The 25,389-nt window shown below is 43.8% G+C and overlaps 1 protein-coding gene across 2 annotated transcripts in view; it reads left to right on the top strand.

The window, feature by feature from the left end:
* LOC143942880 (uncharacterized) overlaps window positions 1-25,389 on the top strand; it is a 64,600-nt gene that overhangs the window by 13,106 nt on the left and 26,105 nt on the right. For both annotated transcript variants that reach the window (XR_013264854.1, XM_077464286.1), the window contains exons 5-13: window positions 2,726-2,862; window positions 7,647-7,769; window positions 8,844-8,913; window positions 10,107-12,164; window positions 14,418-14,460; window positions 15,184-15,199; window positions 20,778-20,816; window positions 22,095-22,154; window positions 23,530-23,685. Coding sequence is in view for 1 of the 2 variants with exons in the window: in XM_077464286.1 (XP_077320412.1) it covers window positions 2,726-2,862; window positions 7,647-7,769; window positions 8,844-8,913; window positions 10,107-12,164; window positions 14,418-14,460; window positions 15,184-15,199; window positions 20,778-20,816; window positions 22,095-22,154; window positions 23,530-23,685 (2,702 nt within the window). In the remaining variant the exon portion in view is untranslated. The remainder of the gene's footprint in view (window positions 1-2,725; window positions 2,863-7,646; window positions 7,770-8,843; window positions 8,914-10,106; window positions 12,165-14,417; window positions 14,461-15,183; window positions 15,200-20,777; window positions 20,817-22,094; window positions 22,155-23,529; window positions 23,686-25,389) is intronic.

The following is a 25,389-nucleotide window of genomic DNA, read 5'->3' as shown; positions in this document are numbered from 1 at the left end:
GATTTGAATTTGGTCTTAGCGGCTTTGCAGAAACAGCCTTTTGAACCTTTACATTAAATTCCCTTGCTTTTGACTAGAAAGATAGTCTTTCTGGTTGCCATTTCTTCTGCTAGAAGAGTATCAGAACTAGCGGCTCTGTCTTGTAAAGAGCCATATCTGATCATGCATAAGGATAAGGTGGTGTTGCGTCCTCATCCTGAATTCTTACCAAAGGTGCTGACAGGTTTTTATTTAAACCAAGATATTGTTCTTCCTTCTTTCTTCCCAGAGCCTCAATCTAGGGAAGAAAAGGCACTACATTTCCTTGATGTAGTGAGAGCAGTCAGAGTGTATTTAAAGGTGACCGCTCAGGTTAGTAAAACAAATGTTTTATTCATACTGCCAGATGGTCCAAAGAGAGGACGGGCAGCTTCAAAATCCACTAAATCCAAGTGGATTCGTCAAGTAATTATTCAGGCTTATGGTTTAAAGAACAAAATTCCTCCTTTTCATGTTAAAGCACACTCAACCAGGGTGATTAGTGCCTCTTGGGCAGTGCCTCATCAGGCCTCTATGGCTCAGATCTGTAAGGCCGCAACTTGGTCTTCAGTTCATACGTTTAGCAGATTTTATCAAATCTATGTTAAAGGTCATGAGGATATTGCCTTCGGGCGCAGTGTGCTGCAGGCTGCAGTATGAGTCCTCTGGTTTCCTTTCTTTTTCTTGCGTCTCCCTCCCTTCAGTTGCCATTGCTATGGGACAGCCCACATAGTAATTACTATGGCTCTGTGTCCCCTGATGTAAGAAAAGGAAATAGGATTTTTAAAACGGCTTACCTGTAAAATCCTTTTCTTTGATGTACATCAGGGGACGCAGAGGTCCCTCCCTTCTTGGTATACACTTGTATTGCTTGGCTACAAACATGAGGACTCCCAGTAATGGGAGGGGTTATATAGGGGAGTACACGCCTTTAGGGGCGTGCCAGTGTCCATCACCTGTCGGTCCGATATAACCCACATAGTAATTACTATGGCTGTGTCCCCTGATGTACATCAAAGAAAATAATTTTACAGGTAAGCTGTTTTAAAAATCCTATTTTAGTCAACTAAATAAAACTAAATTGAGATGACTATAGTAAGACTAAAAATAAAATGGCATTTTAGTCAAAAGACTAAGACTAAAACTAAATGTAAATTTGACTTCAAAATTAACACTGGCCTTTAGTGCAGGGCTCGACAAAACCCAGGCGCCAGGTCGCATTGGCGACTAGAAATAGCGACCTCGCGCCTGGGGCAGCACAGCTGGGGGTATCCTGTCTCTGTGGACCCCCCCAGCGTGATCGCGTCGGGCCGTTCCGCCGGCGGCCGAAAATTTAGGCCGCGGCTTTGAGGCCTTCTGCGGTCCTATGATTCCTTATGGAATCTGGCGCTCTCTTGTGGTCGCCGTTGGTATGACAAACCAGCATTGCTAATAAAGCTTCCTCTGCCTGTTTTATATTACCTGCCTCTTCTTCCCTTTATTTAGAACCCCCTAAACATTATATATATTTTTTATTCTAACACCCTAGAGAATAAAATGGTGGTTGTTGCAATACTGTCTGTCACACCGTATTTGTGCAGCGGACTTGCAAGCGCACTTTTGTTGGGAAAAATAATTTAGTTAATAAAAAAATAAGACAACAGTAAAGTTAGCCCAATTATTTTTTATATTGTGAAAGATAATGTTACGCCGAGTAAATTGATACCCAACATGTCACGCTTCAAAATTGCACCCGCTCATGGAATGGCGACAAACTTTTACCCTTTAAAATCTCCATAGGCGACGTTTAAAAAAATTCTACAGGTTGCACGTTTTGAGTTACAGAGGAGGTCTGGGGCTAGAATTATTGCTCTCGCTCTACCGATCACGGCGCTACCTCCTATGTGTGGTTCGAACACCGATTTTATATGCGGGCAGGACAGGGCGCGTTTAAAAATTATTTTTTCTTCTTATTTTAACTTTTTTTTTTTTTTTCCACTGTTCTTTTAAAAAAAATGTTGTGTCACTTTTATTCTTATTACAAGGAATGTAAAAATCCCTTGTAATAGAAAAAGCATGACAGGTCCTCTTAAATATGAGATCTGGGGGTCAGAGAGACCTCGGATCTCATATTTACACTAAAATGCAATTGAAAAAAAAATTGTCATTTGAAAAAAATAAATAAAATGTCCCTCTAAGAGCTATGGGCAATGACTTGGAGACGCGGGGGCGGCGACGGCGCTGCTATCTTCCCCTCACTCGTCTCCATGTCAGGCCAGGGACAGGTCCGGATCGTCGTCACGGACCTGGCTCCTAGATTCCAAGCAAATTTGTCAACCCCTGCTTTAGTGCATGTTCATACCTTTTTTAAATATGAGATTTTTCACTCCAGCAGTATATAATGAGTTTGGAAATTGTAGAGAAATGTTAACTAATGCATTACAGTTTAATTACACCCATTTGATTTCAGACGATTAAAATGAGTTTTAGTCGACTAAAATGTACTGGCGATTTAGTCGACTAAATACGACTAAAACTAAAACCATTGCAGAAGACTAAAATGGGACTAAAACTAAAATGCCATTTTAGTCCTTTGCTGCAAAAATTAACACTGCCTGCGGATACATCGCTGTTCCTGCAGTACATTGCGGGCGGGTGGTCAGCAAGTGGTTAATGAGTTGTGATATTATTGGCTGTTTATCTTTTTTTTTTCTCTCCATTCCTGCAGGCCTTGAATACATTTACCAGTATGCCGCAGATAAAAGAGGGGTTATACCACATGTATGTACGCTGTGTGATTGCGTTTATAAGCTCGACACCATTTTCTATCATATCGCCGGGATTAAGCACAGATGTTTGTACTTGGTAAGTACCTGTGTATCTTCGCACAGCCTTAGCCAAATCACGTAACTCAAATGATAAGTTGAAGGTAAACGGGTGGTTGATTTGTGTCCAAACATTATTTTAAAACTGATGTTTGATTTTAAAAGTAAACCTGCAATACATAAAAATTCTGAAGCACTATGGGCTGTCTATAGAGCCAACAGAGCAAACGCTGCCTGCCTCTGATTGAGTTGGACTGACTCTCTTTAACCAGTTGGTGCCGAGCGCACACAAATATGCGGCCTCTCGGCAAGTGGGCCTTGGCGCTGAGCAGCCGCATATTAATAGTGCCAACAGAGCTGCGCCCGACACAGTGACCAGTGGCTCACAGAAATCTCCCAATCGCTATTTGTGATTGGGAGTTTTCTGATCATGTGATTGGCTGTGGCCATAAGCCAAGCCCCACTCTGCCTCCCGGTGTCCTATCATATAAGGTCCTCCATCCGATAGTGTCCGCTGCGTACTGCGCATGCGCAGTACACAGCAACACAGATTCCGAAAATTGCTGAGGATGAACGGCGCCTGCGCTGTAAGTCCAGGTTCTATCCCCACCATCCAAGTGGACATGGAGTAGGAATATAAAAGAGCCGAGCGCAGCGAGCGAAGCTCGCCCGCGAGAGGCCCTCTAATATTCACAACCCTATGTCCGCTTGGATGGTGGGGCTACCACCTCCACTCATGGCGCAGGCTCCGTTCAGCTTCGGAGATTTTCCGAAGCTTCGTCTGCTCCGTACTGCGCATGCGCAGTACGGGGCGGACACTATATGATGTCCGGACACTATATGGCAGAACACCGGCACAGCAAAACCCCTTAAAGGGCCAACGCAGCGCCAAGGGGTTAAAGAAGGCAAAATTCACTGCTCTGACTCAATATTAACATGCTAAATTTTTGATCGAGGTGCACCAAAATGAAAGTTGTGGTACAGAAACTGAAAATTCAGGATGCACTTGAAAATTACATATTTTTAGAAATATATATATATATACCGTATATGTGTGTGTGTGTGTGTGTATGTATGTATGTGTGTATGTATATATATATATATATATATATATATTTATATTTATATTTGGATTATATTTGACTTTTTAATTAATATCATGATTTCAAACGAATATGAATTTGTCGGCCGTTATCGGCACTTATAGCACAAGAAAAGCTCACGAAAAAGGCATCCCTTTAAATTCTATGTATGTCTTCACATTGGTCCATTGCGCTTCCATTGTGGTGTTAAAAATCCTGCTTCCTGCATTTTTGGTCAGTTAAAAATAAAAAACGCCAAAAACACACCTCTCCGTTGAAATGCATTGAAATCGCAGCAAGAAGGCATCAAATTAAGCACCCGTGTTATTTTTTTGATGTGGTTTTTGACCGCATGACCTATGAAAAACACGCCATAAGCACGGTAAAATCGCAGGCATTTTCGGCACCATTGGGGCCCTTTCACCGAACACAGTGGGATTCAGTTGGATGCATTTTGGACTGAACTCCAACTGCATAGACAGTCCAAAGTCCAGGCTATCCTATGGGCATAGTTCACATCATTGCAGCGCAGAAAAGTGCAGCGTGCTGCATTTTTCCGCACTGTAAACATGCAAAAACGCATGCAAATGTACTGAAACATGTCACAGTGCACAAAGAAGAATAAGAAAAGAAAGAAGAACAAAGTGAAAAGTCTGATGGGGACTTGTGATGTACGGTGGCACGCTGATGAGGTATCTCCTGTAAAGGGGGACTCTGATGGGGACAATTGATGTAAAGGAAAAGTCTGGTGGTGGAATTTGATGGGAGCAGTTATTGTGAGAGGCCACTCTGATGGGGGCAGTTATTGTGAGAGGCCACTCTGATGGGGGCAGTTATTGTGAGAGGCCACTCTGATGGGGGCAGTTATTGTGAGAGGCCACTGATGGGGGCAGTTATTGTGAGAGGCCACTCTGATGGGGGCATTTGATGGGGAAAGTTATTGTGAGAGGGCACTTTGATGGGGGCACAGGAAAAATGCGTGTCAGCTGCATGTAAAACATGCATAAAATGCATGCATAGATACAAGGAAAACGCACACAGTTGCTTGCAGTTTCTAGTGTGAATGGGCTAAATCGGATGAAATTTTGATCTGTATTTTTTAACAAAAAATATATAAAACTAATTTTGCTCCTAAGCAACATAAAGACAATAAATATTTTTCACTATGTCCTTTTTGAGTTTTAGTAAAATTCCCAACACTTAAAAGAGAAATTCGGGAGTTAACAAAATAAAGGTACATACTCAGCTAGGTGAATGCCGCATTGGATCCCCATCGCCAATAAGATCTATAGATCAGAGACCGCTGATTGCTCGATTCTCAGTCTTCAGTGAGCAGAGAGCTGGGGATTGTCAGCCACTGGTTCTCTTCTCTGCTTCTCCAGTGCTCACTGGAGCACCGGGCTGTGGAAGGAGCGTCTGGCTCAGGCAGTCACCAGCGTGCTGAGAGGCTGAGCATCCAGACATCTGGGGTCGATTCCAACTTTCAAATTAGGATCTCTCCACAGCCTTCACCCACTGAGTGATGTCGGCCATTGGTGGACTTTAGCCCTCTGTCCGCTGAATACGGGTCACAGGAGTGCAGAATGAAGTGCGCTCCTGTGATTCCCAGGAACAGTAGAGCAAAAGAGCTTTGGCCCTAATTCACCTTTTTAAAGTAGAGTTCCAATTATATAAAAAAAATAAGTCGGCAGCTACAAATACTGCAGCTGCTGATTTTTAATAATCGGACACTTACCTGTTCCAGGGTCTAGTGTTGCAGGGGATCGAGTCCCCGCTCGTCACCCCCTCCACTTGACGGCGCTGCCATTTTAACTGTGGGCGCCCGGCTGTGGCTTCACAGCTTTCAGCGCTGTCGCACTTTGACAGTTGCACGCTCATGCAACACTGTACCCAAATGATGTTTTTATCATTTTCCCCCAACAAATAGAACTTTCTTTTGGTACTATTTAATTACTGCTGGGCTTTTTATTTTTTTTACAAAAAAAGACTAAAAATTGTGACATAAACAAAGCTTCTTTGTTTGTTTGTTTTTTTTAAAGTAATTTTTCCCCATGCATGATGTGCGCTAATGAGGCTGCACTGATGGGCACCGATGAGGAGGCACTAAAATGCAGCACTGATGGGGTGGTGCTGACAGGTGACACTGATATGTAGCACTGATGAGCAGTACTGATTGGCATCACAGAGTGGCATCACTGATGATCAGTGCCCTGATTACCTGTACAGGCCTCCCCTGTGAGGAGATGCTGCTGATCGGCTCTCTTCACCTCACACTCTGTCAGTGTGAGGCGAGGAGAGCCGATAAACAGCATTTCCTTGTTTGCATGTGATCAGCTGTGATTGAACACAGCTGATCACATGGGTAAAGGGCCGCGGCTCTTCATTGAGTTCAGGGTTGCGCTGTGTCCCAGGGACAATCGTCACATGATTACGGAGAGACTGGATGACGTCAGACCAGAACGAGAGGTGATCCTGTACACCATCATTTGTCTATAAGACAGGCGGGAAGTAATCTGTAATAAAAAATGTTTTGCCATTCTGAAGCCTCCCTCTAACCACTTTGCATATTATTTTATATATACTGTGATTCTGTATTTTCCAACTGTGCTGCAGAAATATCCCTCCACTGATGCTGCTGACTGTTTACTTCCTGGATTTACACACACGTCTCCAGCCTTGCAGCTCTCATTGGCCCTCATTGACTCACCCCCCCCCCCCCCGTCCTTCCTGGCAAACTCTCACAAGAGTGAGAGAGAGAGCTGTACATGATGTCATAAGTCTAGGCTTTTTACCAGACAAGAAACAGGAAGTGGGCTTTATAAGGTAGTTACTGGTGGAAAAAAAATATGTTTTACTGTGCAAAGTTAAAACAACAACAAGGGCAGAAGATTTAATAGATGGAAAGATGAAAAAGTGACTGAAGGTCCGCTTTAAGTTTTGGCTGGAATAGGGAATGATTAAGATTCTGTCAGTTTTTTTTTTCTTTTCCCCTGATGGGGAGATTTCCCTTCACTTCCCGTCCCAGAGACCCAACAGGAAGTAACAGGAGATCTCTCCAGGAATTCCTTTATAGACAGGTGTTATCAGAACAGAGGGTTCCCACTGGAAGCTTTATTCATTTTTCTCCTGTTCTGTGATAAATCTAATATTTTTGTATTTTCCCTTGCCTTCTGTACCAAGGATTATTGGTCACCAGGACACAGAGAGGGTGAATTCGCCCAGTGGGGAAACAGACAGCAATACAAACCTGCCTGGATTTAAGAAATAAAGCAGACCACCCAAATTATTCTGGTTAGAACGTCCAAATTATACCGGTCAGACTTTAAAATTAAGAGTTGGCAGACCCGACGCACTCCATTTTTTTTTTTTACCAGTTCGCTGCTTAGACCTCTATTTGTTGCCTGCAAATTAGCTGATGAAATAATCGATCGGTAGTAGTTTTTTTTTTTTTTTTCTCTCCACAAGAGGATGTAAGGAACAAAAAAAGTTGGAGTTATACACTAAAGTGCATCTAAAACGCAACGTTTATCCAGATTTTTGGATAGCGCAGGGACCGGTTAGAACCTTGTCCTTTGTGTGTTTTTTGTTTTTACTTCCTTGCATACTGTAAAAATTGCATCTCCTGATCGAAAATTGCACTTTAACTGTCTCTGAATTATAATCGATGCAAGCACTGTGATATCTGATGGGGAATAAAAAAAATATCTTAAGCTAAACCGTTTTGTTTTGCATTTCATTTCAGAGTAAGAATTTTCCTGCCATGGGAATCGACCGTCATTTCAGGGTAAAAACCCCCTCTGACGTCAGAAAAATACTGAATGCTGCTGAGATTGTTGAGAAAAGCCATGGAAGGAAAAAGATAAATGTAAGTTTTCATACATTTTTAGCTCTGGTTCACATTGATGCGATTTAACATGTAAAATCGCATGCCAAACCGGTGGCAATTGCTGGCGATGGCAGCGTCCAAATCGGTGCGATGCCGCATTTGCGGCGCCTTCCCGGTTCCCAAAAGTAGTTTCTGTACTACTTTTGCCCATTTCGGTGTGTGATATTTATTTATTTATTTTTTCCCCATTTTTTTTTTTGGGCTCAAGGAAACTTGAGTTATGTAAATGTGTAAGCCAACGTGAAACCTGCGATTGCCAACTTGAAGTTTGCCATGCTTGATCTAGGTATTTTTTGATTATTTTTATTATTATTTTTTTTTACACACACTTAGCACCCCTCTCCTTCATTCAGAGAGAAAGAGAAAACATGGGGACAGGCTTCACAATGACTGATCACTGTGATAGCCCATCAGAGACTATCATAGGTGACCCAGATTTGGAATTTCTGGGTCCCCATCGTTTTTGTATGGGGCCCGGGGTTCCCCAGCTGAGACCCCATTCTCTTTGCTGGGGGCGCACTGCGTGGCATGCTCCAAGCACAAAGGGAGATGTGCAAATATGCGGCCCCCACAAACAAAAAAAAAAATCCCATTTCATTGAGGCCGCATATTTTCGTGCGGTCGGCGTGAAGGGGGGTAAAAATGCTGCAAGTAGAGAAATACCGATAACCTGCCAGAAATTCAGAGAGCTCCTAACTACTTGTGTCTTTTATTGGAACACTTCCCTTCTATATTATAGAGATGAGAAGAAGGGGAGGTGTTCTGCAGTCATTTAGAAATGAGAATATATGTGTATGTATGTATGTGTGTGTGTATGTGTGTGTGTGTATATATATATATATGTGTGTGTGTGTGTGTGTGTGTGTGTGTGTGTATGTATATATATATATATATATATATATATGTGTATATATATATATATATATATATATATATATATATATATATATAAAACCACACACACACACATTTTTTTTTTGACTGTAATAAAGAAAACACGTTTACCGGTTTTGCCTGTACTAATTTACCGCCATTTTATTTTATTCCCTTTAGGTTTCCAACAGCTTTTTTAATCCTAAGAAAAACGGAGGCATGACTTATGACTCAGAGTCGGGAGGTGAATGTAAGTCCAGCCCATTCATTTTGCTGCACAGTGCCTGAGTCTTAGTGGTCACTAAGTGATGAAATAGTTACAATGAAGCCGCAAGTGATGTCAGATGCACCCTTTCCTAATCAGTACAGCCAGGAGACACATCTGACCAAGCCGATCTGTGCTTGGTTAGATGGTGTGGAGGGCAGGGGATACATTGGGGTCTATTAGAAGACCCCTAATGTCTCCGTAAATAGTACCTGTTACCTGCTTGATGCTGTCAAATTAACCCGTTTGTGATAGCAATAAAGCAAAAATAAAGAAAAGAAAAAATGAAATTATCATAAAATATATAAAAAAATTGTCAAAACCCCTCTTGCCCTGCACACATGTGCGAACACAAGCCGAGGGTGCGCACGTGTATGTAAACCACAGTCGCGCCACACGTGTGAATGAGAACAATAATTCTAGCCCAAGAGCTTCTAGCTAACGCTCTAAACCAGGGGGTCTTGAACTGGCAGCCCTCCGGCTGTTGATGAGGCATTGCAAGACTTAACAGTTAAAAGAACGACTTCCACAGGCAGAGGCATGATGGGACTTGTAGTTTCGCAACAGCTGGAGGGCTGCAAGTTCGACACTCCTGTCTCTAAACTGATGAGCTGTAAAGGCTTTTAGGCCCCTTTCATGCTGGGGCCTCGGCGCTGTTGGCGGTACAGGCCCGTATTTTTAGCTGCGCTTTACCGTCGTCTTTGCAGGGGTTTTTGGCCGCTAGCGGGGCCGGTTTTAACCGAAAAGGGTTAAAACGACCCGCAAAGCGCCACTGCGCTTTGCCGGCGGTTCTGCAGCAGTGCATATTCAGTTCAATGGCAGGAGCGGTGTATCTATTTACTCAATGCAACCTCATCTTTTTATATTTGAACTAAAAATGGGTATTATATGGTGTGGTTTTGCACCAAAACTAATTTTATTATATATATATTTTTTTTCCTGAAAATTCGCGTTTAATAAACATTTGTGCAAATATGTGAAACAAAACTTTGCCACTATAACCTTTTTATTTTACAGGGCCTCTGCTTTCAGAAAATAATTATTTAATGTTCTAAGGGTTTAAGTCATTTTATTGCCAACAGTTAAGATTTTTTTACATGTATGTGACAAATAAAAAAAAAAAAAAAATTGCTCTGGAGCCAAACTGGTTAAAAATAATAAATTTTCACTATTCCTAGGTCTCTCATCAAGTGAGGATGAAGAGGACAATCCACATTCAAAGTCTACCACCTCTAAGCCCAAACCTCTTCTTACAGATGAATGGTCAACATCAAAGGGTGGTGTTGGTAACCAGAAAGGCAACCTACCATTTCAGCATGACCTTAATGTTGATAGAGGTGGTCCAGCATTTCAATATGACGAGCACAGTGCTATAACCCGCCCGCTAAGGAACCATGGCGATTCTGGTTTTCAACGTGATCGTAATATCTGTGAAGACATTGATAGCCTACCCATGGAGCTCTCATACCAACAAAGAGGCCCTGACAGCAGGAAATTCACTGGTAGGGCAGATTTTCCTGGTGATCGGAATCCCAGCTATGAAATGCACAGAAGTGAGATGCCATTTGAATACGATGACATAAAAGGGCCAACCTTACAAGGTGGCCCCAGGCATACCGACAGCCAAGTAAGGAAAAATGACCGTGACTTTGCTTTTCAGCTTGATCAGAGCACACAATTATTGGGTAATCCCCGTGGCGATTTTGGCCTGCCGTCTATTGGACTGCTACACGGTGACCGCAGTCTGCCATCGCAGATGCATAGAGGTGGAGCACCGTTTGAGTACGACGACAGACAAGAGCCAAAATTAGATGGTGGTCCCTTGCGTACCGACAGACAGCTAAGGAACAATGACCGCGACTTTGCTCTTCAGCGAGATCAAAGCATGGGTGACCATGGTATACCATCTCTGGGACCATTACGTCAACAAGTAGATCGGGATGGCTTTAAGGGTCAAAATAGAACATCAAGCCACCCTCCAAATTTTCCTGGGGACCGCGATCTGGGCTCTCGAACACACAGAGATGATAGGAAAGAGTTTCAGTACGATGACAGACAAAGTCTGTTAGAAGGTGGTCCCAGGCTTACCGACAAGCAAGAATGGAAAAATGAACGTGACTTTACGTTTCGGCCTGATCAAAACATGCGATCACTGGATAACCCCCGTGGTGACTTTGACATGCCATCTATGGAGTCGCTACGTCAACAAGGAAATAGAGATGGCTTTAAGGGTCAAAATAAGACCCCCAGCCTGCCTCCACTTTTCCCTGGTGACCATGATCCCAGCTATCAGATGCGCAAAGATGAGATGGCATTCCAGCGGGATGATAGGCGAGCGCCAACATTACAAGGTGGCCCCAGAGAGTCTGATAACCAGTTAAGGATCAGTGACCGTGACTTTGCTTCTCGGCTTGATCAAAGCAAACGATTACCGGGTGATCTCCTGCGTGACCCTATTATGCCAGCTATTAGGCCGTTGCTTCAAAAAGTAGATGATGATTTTGAGAGCCTAGGCAGGACAAAGGACCATCCTCCAGGGTTTCTTGGTGACCACAATTTCAGCACTCCAATGCACAAAGATAGAATGGGGCTCGTGTACGATGACAGACCAGCACCAATGTTACTAGAAGGCCCCAGGCATACTGAAAACAGAGGAAGAAAGGATGGTCGGGACTTTGCTTTTCGGGGTGATGAACTGGGCAATGCCCATGGGGACCCCGATATGTCATCTATGGGACCATTACAAGTAGATAGCAGTGACCTAAAGGGGATAAATAGAACACTAAGCAACCGTCCAAGTTTTTCTGAAGACCGCAGCTCCCGAATGCACAGAGATGTGAAGGCATTTCCGTACGATGACAAGAGAGTTCCAATCCTACAAGGTGGTCACAAAACTGATGACCAAGTACGAAACCATGACCGTGACTTGGGTTTTAGGCAGGATCAAAGCAAACGATCACTGGGTAATATTCATAGTGATTTTGACTTGCCATCTATGGGACCATTAGATCGTGAAGACTTTAAGGGTCAAAAAAGAACACAGGCCCATTCTCCAGGATTCCCTGGTGACCTTGATTTCCAATCTGAAATGCACCGAGTTGGGACATCCTTTCAGTATGACGATGGACAAAATGCAATGCCACAAGATTCTGCTTTTCAGCTCAACTTTCAAAAGGAACAGCTTTCCCAGAGGCTCCAAGGAAGAATGCTGCAGGACGAGGTTCTAACTTTTCAAGGTATTTTATCCATCATATTTGAATGCCATTACAGAAAACCTTACACCCACTGATCATGTCACTATATAGATCTAAATGTATCACAAAATTCTACATAGTCCTCTAAGTTCATCTTCTTTGTTCACTAGAACACATTATCACACTTGCTAGATGCTAGAAAACAAAGCAAGACTACAGTCGGGGAAAAAAAGGATTTGCTCCCCTGCTTATTTTGTATGTTTGCCCACTGACAAAGAAATGGTCAGTTTATAATTTTAATGGTAGGGTTATTTTAGCAGTACGAGACAATAACAACAAAAATATCCAGCAAAATGCATTTCAAAAAAGTTATAAATTGATTTGCGTTTTGATGAGTGAAATAAGTATTTGATCCCTTCGCAAAACATGACTTAGTACTTGGTGGCAAAACCCTTGTTGGCAATCAGAGGTCAGACCTTTCTTGTAGTTGTCCACCAGGTTTTCACACATCTCAGGAGGGATTTTGTCTCGCTCCTCTTTGCAGGTTCTGAGGCTGATATTTGGTGACTCGACATATGTTCTATGGGATTGAGGTCTGGAGACTGGCTAGGCCACTCCAGGACCTTTTAATGTGCTGCTTGTTGAGCCACTCCTTTGTTGCCTTGGCCTTGTGTTTTGGGTCATTGTCCTGCTGCAATTCCCATCCACCACCCATTTTCAATGCCCTGGCTGAGGGAAGGAGGTTCTCGCCCAAGTTTTGACGGTAAATGGCCCAGTCTATCGACCCTTTGATATGGTGAAGTTGTCCTGTCCCCTTGGCAGAAAAACACCCACAAAGCATAATGTTTCCACCTACCATGTTTGACGGTGGGGATGGTGATTGGGATCATAGGCAGCATTCTTCCTTCTCCAAACACGGCAAGTTGAGTTGATGCCAAAGAGCTTTATTTTGATCTCATCTGATGCAACGCTTTCACCCAGTTCTCCTCTGAATCATTCAGACGCTTATTAGCAAACTTCAGATGGGTCTGTACATGTGATTTCTTGAGCAGGGGAACCTTGCAGGCGCTGCAGGATTTCAGTCCTTCGCGGTGTAGCGTGTTACCAATTGTTTTCTTGGTGACTATGGTCCCAACTGCCTTGAGATCATTAACAAGATTCTCCTGTGTGGTTCTGGGCTGATTCCTCACCGTTCTCATCATCATTGAACCTTGCATTGATCTTGCATGGAGCCCCAGACCGAGGGAGATCAACAGTTATTTTGTGTTTCTTCCATTTGCGAATAATCGCACCAACTGTTGTCACCCTCTCACCAAGCTGCTTGGTGATGGTCTTGTAGCCCATTCCAGCCCCGTGTAGGTCCACAATCTTGTCCCCGACATCCTTGGACAGCTCTTTGGTGTTGGCCATGGTAGAGGGATTGGAGTCTGATTGCTTCTGTGGACAGGTGTCTTTCTTTTTATACAGGAAACAAGCTGAGATTAGGAGCACTTCTTTCAAGAGAGTGCTCCTAATCTCAGCACCTGTATAGAAGACTCCTGGGACCCAGAAATCTTGCTGATTGATGGGGAAACAAATATTTATTTCACTCATTAAAATCAATTTATAACTTTCTTGAAATGTGTTTTTCTGGATATTTTTGTTCTAGCTCTCACTGTTAAAATAAAAATTAGACTAATCGTTTCTTTGTCAGTGGGTAAACGTACAAAATAAGCAGGGGATCAAATACTCCCCCCCCTGTACATGTTTGCTTTTGGGTTTAATACCTCTTTAACTTGTATGTTTTCTTCTCCCTGCTACACAGCACTCTAGAAGCCACAGGCCTACGGAAGATTGGGACCTTGTCAGTACATAAGACCCCTTTCACACTGAATACATAAGACCCCATTCACACTGAATACATAAGACCCCATTCACACTGAATACATAAGACCCCATTCACACTGAATACATAAGGCCCCTTTCACACCGAGATCGTTTTCAGGCATTTTAGCGCTAGAAATAGGGCCTGAAAACTACCTCCTGAAGGGGGGGGGGGGGTACGCTTGCGGGACGTTAGGAAAAACTGCAAGCAGCATCTTTTGGGGCGGTTTGGGAGCGCTGTATACACAACTTCCAAAATGCCCCTGCCCATTGCAATGAATGGGAAGCGCCTGAAAAGCGTTACGGAAGTACCGCAACACTGGAGTTTTTTTAACCCCTTTTTCGGCTGCCATTATAAATTGATAGAATATTAAGATATGTCTTAAGTTTCCTAAATGAATTGTTTCTGAATTTCGGTTAACTCCATTGCAGAGCTAAAAGTAGCGCATGAAGCTGGTCTTGACTTGGGCTGGGGGTAAGTACACACCCTGTAACTTGTTTCTTAGAAGATTGACATAGCGGGAGCAGCGCTAAGCATTTTATTTATTTTTTCTTGCAAATAAAACACAATGGAATTGCTTTCCCAGTGATACGAGCTCACCACTGCAATCGGGTAGATTGTTCCCTTCTAGCTACAGAGCTGAAATGTCCAGACTCCCCCCCACCACATCGATCTCAGGCCTTCAGCACTGTTTGTATCCAATAGAGATGTGCAATTCCGAAACATCAAAGAAGGAAGCACATACAAATGCCAGCATGCGTTCCAATAAACCAATGAGCTGAAAAAGCTGCAAATATTTAAAAAAAAATACAAAATAAAAAAATGCAAATATGAAAAAAAAAACACAAAAACTAAAATGATGGCGTAAAAAATCCAAAAAGTGCTGAACCCAGTATGGACTGGTGCGCAGTGATGGCTTCGACCCAAACACGCCCGAGCGCATTACTACTCCACACCATGATGAAGGGACAAGGAAATGGTGAAGTTGCGCTTTGCTCTGGTGACGGGGTCAGGAGTACAATCTCCCTGTGCCGTCTATTACATTAACCTGTTACTTTGCTTCTTGCAAGTGACTCACGTTACCTTTTTTGTTTTCCTAATTTTGGCTGTAAGACTGTTAATAGAAAATCCTTGTGTAAATATTCTGTGTATAATTTTTATTTTATTTTTTACATGTTGTCTCTCTTCTTCTGACAGCGGAATGGATGAACAGGTCAGTAGCCTTATATGTCATTATAAAATGTTAAACTTTCTTTCTGCATGGCAAGTCTTTACAAATTTTGCTCTAAATAACAAGACCCGTGGCCACTTATTACAATTAGAAGAAAAGAGGTTTAACCTTAAACTAAGTAGATGGTTCTTCACTGTAAGAGCAGCCAGGATGTGGAATTCCCTTCCACTTGTGGTGGTCTCAGCGGAGGGCAATCGATAGTTTAAAAAAAAACGATTAGATAAGCACCTGAAAGACCACAACATACAGGGATATACAATGTAATACTCACATATAATCACACACATAGGTTGGAGTTGATGGACTTGTGTCTTTTTTTTTTTTTCAACCTCACCTACTATGTAACTATGATGTGTGAGGAGCTTTGTTATAAACCATATGACCGATGGAATGCGAATAAACACCTGACAGTGGAAAAGCTTCCTCTACTCCCAAAGCCCAGAGCTTGAGCAACCTACCAGCAGGCTCAACCGTTGTCTTGTAGGGATGGATTGTATTAATGGATATGGAAAGACTTCACCGTTTGCATAGTCCCTTCATTAAAGTGACTTTGGAGAAGAATAGAACTGTTAGTTCACCGTTTATACTATTTGATGTTCCCGCAAACAAGGGCAGTGCTTTCTCAGTGGCTAAAATATCCTGAGTTATTGCTGTACACCTAACTAGCCTTACAATTGTCCCCTCCCTCCCAATATCTATACTAACTAACCTGTCTAAGGATACTTACCTGTTTTCAGTCCAGTCACATGATCCGGCCCCACTGTGTCAGCCAGCAGGGCTTCAGCAGAGAGCGCTCACCAACAAATGGGCCACTGAAATCGGGGATGTCGCTGCTTCAGGTTTTAGTAGCTGTTGTCGGAATGCTCTCTCCTCTCCCCTGCAGCTGCCACAGGGGGAGATCGTGTGACTGAAGCAGTTTTGAAAATAGGCGTTTACATAATTCTTGACATAGGTGTTAGGAGGCGGGAGGGTGCAGTTTTAAAGTGATTGTATCTTTGTGCATTAAAGAGGAAGTAAACCCCGATGGGTTTCACTTCCTCTTTTGCTCCCTGCAAGGCCTGAAAATGAAAAGCATAATGGACTAATATGCACCGCGTACACTAACGTATGACAGTTACCTGCAAACTAACCCACGCTGTCCCCTGTGCTGTCCACCTTCGCCTCTCTCCCTTTCCGGGGCCGCGGACTCCGGGTCTGTGACACGCGGGAGCTGTCAGTCGCAGCACGCGCTGGGAAAGAAACGGCGCGGTGGTCCGTTCACATGGCATGCACCGGTGACTATGTCTGCACACTACAAGTAAAATATCTTCTAAACGGCGCACATTTAGGAGATCCTTCCACTACCTATCGGTAAGCCTTATTCTAGGCTTACCTATAGGTAAGTCACAAAAAAGGGCTTACGTCCACTTTAAGATAAAAACCACCTGTGTGCAGCGCCCCCAGCCCCTCAGCCTCTCTAATACTTGAGAGCCATCTAGATCCAGCGATGTTGCCGGAGTGTCTCGGCTGCCCGGGAGTCCCCTTCTCATTGGCTGAGACAGCAGTGTGGCGTCATTGGAGCTGTCAATCAAAGTCAGCCATTGAGGAGAGAAAAGGGGGGCAGGGCCCGGGTCATCTCCATGTCTGAATGGACACAGGGAGCTGTGGCTTGGCTTGGATACCCCCATAGCAAGCTGCTGACTGTGGGGGGCGCTTATCAGGAGGGAGGAGCCAGTGTCTGTCAGAGTACCCCCATAGAGAGCGGCTTTCTATGGGGGGCATTCGCTGAAGAGGAGTGGGAAGTGATGAAGGGGCGGGACCAGTTAGGTGATGTAAATCTTTCCCTTATAGGAAGTGCTCTGATGAGACATAGAGTCCGCTGGTCCCACAGTGCTGGCAGGGGACTTGAATTGAGAATGATTGGGGCTGCTCTAAAGAGAAAGGGAGGATTAGCGTAGGGATGGAACTGCTCTATTGTGTGCCAAGTTCCTGGGAAAGAATAAAAAATAAAAAGTTTCTTCAGAGCACTTCCTATAAGGGAATTATTTGCATCACTTAACTGGTCCCGCTCCTTACATCACCTCCCACTAATACTGAAGATCAGAGTAGGCAGGATGGTATAAGGATCATGCAAAAGGTAATGCATTTTTCATCATGCATGCGCAATTTTTAACACCTTTCTAAGTTTTTGCATTGGAAAAAAAAAAAGCATAACTGTAATGTAAGTGACTTTCACATTCAAACTGGCCATAGTAGACTGTTCGAATCTCAGCCTGTTCGGCTGAGATTTTAACCATGTATGGGCAAGTTGATGGATCCACTTGGGTACAACCAGGATGTTAGATTTTACACTTAATTATTACCATTGGATTGCCCCCCAGGCAGAGAGAAGACAATGGCTCTGCGGGAAGGATTCCCCCCATTAACACTGATTGTGTTGATGGAAGAAAGGAGTGATTTTTCTTTTTGCAGGAAAGAAAATCGCTCCATCTACGGCCGGCTTTAGTGCGTGCTGATGGCTTTTCCAAACTTTTGTTATCGGAGTAAATACAGAGATTTGTAGTTTAGCCACCAGAGGGAGCTGTCACTTGCATGTCATTACATAGATAGTTGATATGGTTGAAAAAAGAAACTGTTCCATGAAAGTGATGCTAAAGGATCATTTTTCTTATTTTTTTTTAAATAACAAACATGTAATACTTCTCTCCACTGTGCGGCTCGTTTTGCACAGAGTGGCCCTGAACATCCATTTATTTGGTGGCTCGGCGGCTCTTGCGGCTCCTCCCTGCATTAGATAACCCCCTTGGAGAAGTGCTCTCTCAAGGGAGTTACCTTGCAGGCGCGCTCCTGAGTCCGGCATTCAGTGTCCATAGACCTACCCCCCCAGCGCCCGCGTCATTGGATTTGATTGACAGCAGCATGAGCCAATGGCTGTGCTGCTATTAATCTATCCAATCAAGAGCCGGGACCCTGTTGAGAGAGGGATGGTGGGGACGCACTGACGGAAATTCAGGGCTCAGGTAAGTAGAACTGGGGGGTCGGTGACTCCCAAGATTTTTTTTTTTTTCACCTTAATGCATAGGATGCGTTAAGTTGAAAAAACACAAAGGTTTACAACCCCTTCAAAATGGAGGTCCGCCCACCACTGCAAAAAATAAAAGCCTGCAGCTACACATACTGCAGCTGCTGGCTTTTAATAATAGGACGCTTACCTTTCCTGGAGTCCAGCGATGTCGGCACCGCAGCTGCTGTTTCAATCAGCTGTCGGGTGCTGCCACCGCCATTTCGGGTAAGGCGATCCCGGCAGCGTAGCCTTACAGCAGCACGCCGGGAACCCTACTGCACATGCTCGAGGCCCCGCTCCTCTCTCCTACTGGCTTGGCGACAGGGAAGGGGATGGAGCCGAACGGTGACTTCAATAGCCATGGCTCCTGGAAGTGGGAACAGGATACCCGTCTTTGGTATCCTTACCCCACCCCCCCATTTGTGGCACCGGGGGAGGGGGGGAGACATTAGTGGTAGTTCCATTTTTGGGTGGAACTCCACTTTAAGTTCAACCTCTGAGAGTGAATTTTATCTGTTTGATTTAGAGGAAAAGAAGAAAAAAAAACAACCCCTACAAGCATAGATCAATTTGCTGTAAGAAGATGAAGAAAAATCCTTCCTGACCTCATAGTGGGGACCCAATAAATCCTGGGATCAACCACATTCTATCAAATTTAAAGTATAACTTAAAACGTTTTGTTAACCTAAAAAAAAAGAAAGGATTCTGTCCCTTTAAAGCATAAATAAAAGGATAGAGCCAGAAACTCCAAACGTCCTTGTTGCTTCTTTATTGGTGCTGTGATTAAGGCTTGTAAGCCGGAACGCGTGAGCCCCTGTATATTTGTACTCACTTTTTTTATGCACCAATAGAGAATCAATAAGGATGTTGGGGGTTTGGCGGCTCTATTCTTTGTATTTATGTCTGTACCAGTTTGAGAGGGAGCATTAGAGCTAAAACACCCATTGTGGATTTTATCACAAGCCCGCAAAGGACTTATGCCGCGTACACCCGATCGGAATTTCGGCCAGCAAAAGACTGATGTGAGCTTTTCATCGTAAAATGCGACCGTGTGAAGGCTCCATTGGAATTTAGCTGGCCGAATTCCCGCCAGCAAAAATTTGAGAGTATGTTCTCAATTTTCCCAGCGGAAAAACTTTCGGAAATTCTGATTGTGTGTATGCAATGCCGACGCGCACAAACTCACGCATGCACAGATTCAACTACGAGATGGAAGCTATTGGCTATTGAACTTCCTTTTCCTAGTCGCATCGTAAGTGTTGTACGTCACCGCATTCTTGATGGTTGGAATTTGGTGTGACCGTCTGTGGGCAAGACAGCTTGAGCAGAATTCCGTCTGAATTCTGTCTGCAAAACCATCAGACCTTTTTCTGACCATAATTCCGATTGCGTGTACGTGGCATTACACTGATTTTGAGTGTTGCATTATCGGCTTTTACCCTTTAAAACATGTTATACAGCACAGTGCTGGTGCTGTGTAATTTAGTCCCTGAAATACCTGGCCGATCCTGCCCCCCCCCCCCCCCCTGTAAACTGACCACATTTATCATGGCTGCTGAGCCCTAACACCTTGGTCAGTGTATGTGCCTCTGTCATCTGAAGCTCTCCTCTCTTCCCCGTCCTCCTCTGTCCTCTCCTTGCCTATCAGCTCATGACAGTGCCCGCCCTTCCTGCTGCTGAAATAACTGACCTGTTTATACTATCCTAATGACAGAAGCCCCATGTGTGTGTGTGTGATATATAAAACAAAATATGCAGTATATACCAGATTTTAGAGCGGCGATTGGCACTCACGTGACCAGCCGGCTCTCTCCTCCTCCCCTTCTGACTGACATCAGCAGGGGATCCTCGGGAATAGTGTCCTCCGGTCCCACAGGCAAGGTCTCGCTGTACACGGCAGGCACACGCGCCTGCTGTCCCCGTCCCTTAAAGTGGACGTACAGATACGCCCATTTGCCTACCGCTGCCATTATGCCAACGTGTATTGGCGTGCGGTGGTCGGCAAGTGGTTAAGACACAACCCTTTTTTTTTTTTTTTAACCTTTTGAATAGACTGGAGAGGCATTGGAGCACTCAGCAGATTTATTTTATTGCTGCCTTTGTTTACTATTATCACGAAGTGAAAGAAAATTTCATATTTTGAGTTTTCACCAGAACAGGAATAGGGAGGTCTACTTACTCGACGCGCGGGTATGATGTGTGTGTGTGTGTGTTTGTGCTAAAATTAATTTTATTATATTATTTTCCTGAAAATTTGCATTTAATAAACAGTTTCGCAAATATCATGTCTCATAAAAAACTATCATCATTTCATTTATTCTGCAGGGCCTCTGCTTTCCGAAAATATATAATAAGGGAGGGGTTAGGTAATTTGCCAAAAATTAAGATTTTTACATGTGTAGAAAAAATGAAAACGTTTTGCTCTAGAGCTTAATTAAACATCTAAAAACGCATGATATTTTGTGAACATATTGTAAGATTTATAATATAAAGCTGTACTTCTTTTTTTTTTTTCAGGGTGTGGAGGATGACAGTGACATGGAAGTGCGCAGCATGGTATGTAGTTAGTAGATTATTTCCATAGAGAGATGTACACCCTCCTCCCCTCCCCCCCTTCCCCTGTATTGTGTACTCAGGTGCACCTTGCTTATAAGAAGACAGTCTGATCTTCTAGCCGGACTGTCTTCATATTCCCTCCCCAGCTGCCATTCACATCCAGCTCTGGAAAATGACAGCGGGACGTGGAAAGTACGCATCTGTTTTGCAAGGAAGCATAAGGAAATGGCACGCCAGGCAAACATGTATTCATTCGATTAGAAGAGCGCGGGGTCAGATTTTTATAGCGTTCACACAGAGAAATCCATATTGGCGACAGCTGCTCCCAGGACCGCAAATGAGGAAGTGAGGAGATATCTTTCCAATGGGGACACAGACAGTAATGAGGATCGGGCTCAATCACTTAGACCCCTTTTCACACTTGGGCAGTTTTCAGACTTTTTAGCGCTAAAAATAACGCATGAAAACGGCCTCCCCTGTAGCCCCAGTGTGAGAGCCCAAGTGCTTTCATAAGAGGGAGGTGCGCTTGCGTGACGTTAGAAAAAGTCCTGCAAGCAGCATCTTTGGGAGCGGTGAACAAACCGCCCCTGCCCACTGAAATGCATGGGCAACGCTTCCAAAGTGCCTGAAAAGTGCTTCGGAAGCGCATCACTGGCGCTTTTAAAGGGGTTGTATAAACCACTCTGACGTACAGGTAAGCCTGGATTAAGGCTTACCTGTAGGTCCAAGAAATATCTCCTAAACCTATACAGTTTAGGAGATATTTACTAAAAGACAGTCACAACTGTCTATGGCGCACTATCGCCGTTAGCGACATGCCGCTGCTAGCGGCAATATGCCGTTAGTGGTGGCTCCCGTGCACATGCGGTAAAGCTCATTTTATCGGTGCTTTACTGCTGTTATAGTGGAGCTTTTTGGGCGGTAGCGGGGCGCTTTTAACCCCCAAGCAGGGTTTAAAGAGGAAGTAAACCCTAATAGGTTTACTTCCTCTGTCTCCCTGCAAAGGTAAAGCATAAGGGGCTACTATGCATTGCATAGTAGCCCATTATGTGTCACTTACCTGACACAGGAGTCAGCGATGTTACCACTGTCCCCTGTAGTCCGGAGCGTCCATCTTCTTCCGGGTAACGCTGCTCCGGCGCTGTGAGTGAGCGACAATGTACAGACACCCCCCTCATTGTTTTGTGATCACTGTAAACTGCCCTTCCTTGTTAAAAAAAAAAAAAAAAACCTAAAAGATGTGATGGAAATAATCTTTCCTTGTCTCTCTTCCCCTAGGACCTCAGTGACTGCGACCCGGATGAAATCTTATGCAATGCAGAACTGTTTGAGTTCTTGGTAAATATACCTTCATTTATCTGTGTATCAATGTAAAACTGTTATGTCTGCTGTTGGGCGTCTCTGGGGAATGGCTGGTTACTTGCGTTCCCCAGGGACTCCGGTGGCAGGTTTTCACACTGTCATATCTTGTGATGTCATATTTTGGGATTTTTATTTTTTTTCCCCAAATTACTTTTTATTTATTTTTTATTATTATTGGATTTATCTGTAAATGAGATCTGAGGTATTTTTGACCCCCAGATCTAAGAGGTCATGTAATGCGTTTTTAATATATTTTAGTTCCTTCCTATTACAAGAGATGTTTACATTCCTTGTTTATTTGGAATAAAAGTGCCCTTTTGTAATAGAAGGGGGGCACTTTTATTCCAAATACATGGAATGTAAACATCTCTTGTAATAGAAAAAAAACAAATAAAAAAAAAAAACGCATGACATGACCTCTTAGATCTGGGGTCAAAAAGACTTCAGATCTCATATTTATACAAAAATCCAATAAAAAAAAAAGAAAAAAAAAATTATTTTGGGGGGGAAAAAAACGGGTCACTTTTATTCCAAATACAAGGAATGTAAACATCTCTTGTAATAGAAAAAAAAGAGATGTTTGCATTCCTTGTATTTGGAATAAAAGTGGCTTTTTTTTTTTTTTTTTTTTTTATGGGCATTGTAAAAATAAAAAAGGAAAATAAATAAGAGAAAAATAAAAAATTTAAAGCGCCCCATCCAGCCGAGCTCACGCGCAGAGGCAAACGCATAAGTATGTCGCGCTTGCATATGAAAACGGTGGTCAAACCACACGTGAGGTATCACCACAATCGTTAGAGCGAGAGCAATAATTCTGCCACTAGGAAAAGACAATTTATATATGTGTGTGTGTGTGTGTGTGTGTGTGTGTGTGTGTGTGTGTGTGTGTGTGTGTATATATATATATATATATATATATATATATATATATATATATATGTATGTTTGGGGGTTCTAAGTAATTTCGGGCCATAAACTGTCACTTCTGCTAGTGCCAATGCTTGCTGCTATGCCCCACCTCACCACATTTCTATTGGCTCATCACTGTGTTGGGCAACCTGTGAATGTACAAGAGGTGGGAAGCTGCAGGAAAGCTTAACCTGTCAGAACAACCCATGTGAAACATGTTCACTTCTAGGTATCTGCACTTCATAGTTCAGCAGTTTTCCATCTTCTGCCCCCCCCAGTGACAGGTGAGACCGCCTCCATAGCTCTGTCAGATTGAGATACAAGCAATTGGTCGGGTCTTGTATGGCCTCCCAAAACTAAACTGAACATTGCAGCTTGGTTGGTTCTCCTTTTTACGTATATGTCATTGTTGCATCACAAAGTATTTGTCTGTTATTTTCAGAAAACTTTTGAGATTAAGAACTACGAAGACGAGCAGTTTGCTATGAAAGTCAGAGATTTCTTCACCAATGGTTCGATAAGATACAAAAACCACCAGGAGGAGGCTCTAAAAAAACGAATTGCAGAGGCGAAAAAGAGTCTGGAAGAGGAAAAGAAGGTATTTTTATTGCCAAATTTTTGTTTTGTTTTCCCTTCTAAGCAGCAGGAGATTCTTTTTCACTGTACACGAATGCACTGCTGTAAATTATACACAGAAATTTGGTATATAAAACTTGTTGCCAATCTCTGCCCACAGACATGGCTCTGCAAAACCAACCATTCCGTAATGATCGCTCGTGGCCCTACAACCATTCGTTTTAAAATCTCCAGTTTTCTAGGTTTTAAATTTTTCTTGGGCTTTAGATACACTAAAGCCCAAGAACAAAATATATTATTTTGAAGCTTGCCTTAAGTGGAACCTCACCCAAAAGTGCGGATTTCCCCTTGGGATTAATAAAGTACACTGAATCTGAAGTGGAAGGCTTTTGCTTGCATCCCTCCCCTCCTTTAACAATTGACACTTTTTTTTGGAGGGGGGGGGGGGGGGGGGGGGGTTACCTGGTTTTCACAGGTACTCGCTTCCACCTTTGGTCAGAACACCTCAGCAATCAGAGCGGAATTTCATCTTCCCTTCCTTCCCCGCAATTGTCTGGCACACATCACAGGTCCCAGAAGACTGCGGGACCTTTCACAACAGGCAGCACGGCTTGTGCATGCGCAGAGAGAAACCAGCTGTGAAGCTGCAAGGCTTCACGGCTGGTTTGCCTTAGTTAAAGTGGAAGTAAACCCTCCCAGTTTTTAGTCAAGGAAGCTGCCATCTTGGCCTCTGTTTAATCTACAATTGCCATGATGCTGCACATGTCATCGGCTAGAACATCAGCCATTGGATGGTTTGACAGTTTGGTTGAGAGCACAACCAATGGGAGTGTTACGTTTCAGGCACGTGCCGTAAATTTAACTTGTTTTGAAATTGTTACGTGGATGGCAATACTTCCGCTTTAAGATGCCGGCGTCTGGACCCCAAACATATTGAAGAATTGGCCTTGGGGAAGGACATCTCTGGATCCCTGGACAGGTAAGTGTCTTCATACTAAAAGTCAGCAGCTACAGTATTTATAGCTGCTGACTTATAATTTTTTGAGGAGACAGGAGAACCGCTTTATGTGTGGTGGCTGCGTTTAGTATTTTCTCCAAGCTGAGAAGCAGGGAAATCGTCAGTTGATCTTGTTAGAAATGCAGTGTCCTTGTCGCTTCCTGCGAGCTGAACTGAATGCACTACTACTAAGCCTCGCCCTTGTGCCCCACAAGAGGAAGACATGTTTGAAGTTCAAACTGTGCAACAGCTATGGGCTCCCTCTAATAGCGCATGTGTAAAACACAAGACCAACAGGCCGAATACAGCTCAACAGGCCATGTTACATGGCCCTCGCTCCTCTCCTGTAGCGGTGGCTCCCCCCTAGTGTTTGCCTTCACCTTGTCTCAGCAGTCGGCAGCAGAGGGGAGGACAGAGCTCCTACTACAGATACTGTCCTTTTCGTGCAGCCAGCTCGTTCTTCCTCCCAGCAGTCGGCAGCAGAGAGGAGGACAGAACTCCTACAGATCCTTCAATTCTCTGTGCAGCCTTAGTGCCCCATTGTCTCCCCCTCCCCTGGTCTCAGCATGCAGAAGACTCAAGTCCTCCTCCAGACCCTGCACTTTCTGCTTCCCAGCTCTGCCTTTAGCTTGTTCTTGGCTTCAGCACAAGGTAAGGGGGGTGCACTGTGATGTAAGGGAGGGTGGGGGGGACTCTTGACGTCTGATGGGGGGGGGCTCTTGGACAACA

The sequence above is a fragment of the Lithobates pipiens genome, unplaced genomic scaffold, assembly GCF_037356315.1.
Source record: "Lithobates pipiens isolate NorthernLeopardFrog02 unplaced genomic scaffold, aLitPip1_a1.2 Scaffold_30, whole genome shotgun sequence".
NCBI classification, from domain to species: domain Eukaryota; kingdom Metazoa; phylum Chordata; class Amphibia; order Anura; family Ranidae; genus Lithobates; species Lithobates pipiens.
This window is presented reverse-complemented; position numbering and strand designations above follow the sequence as displayed.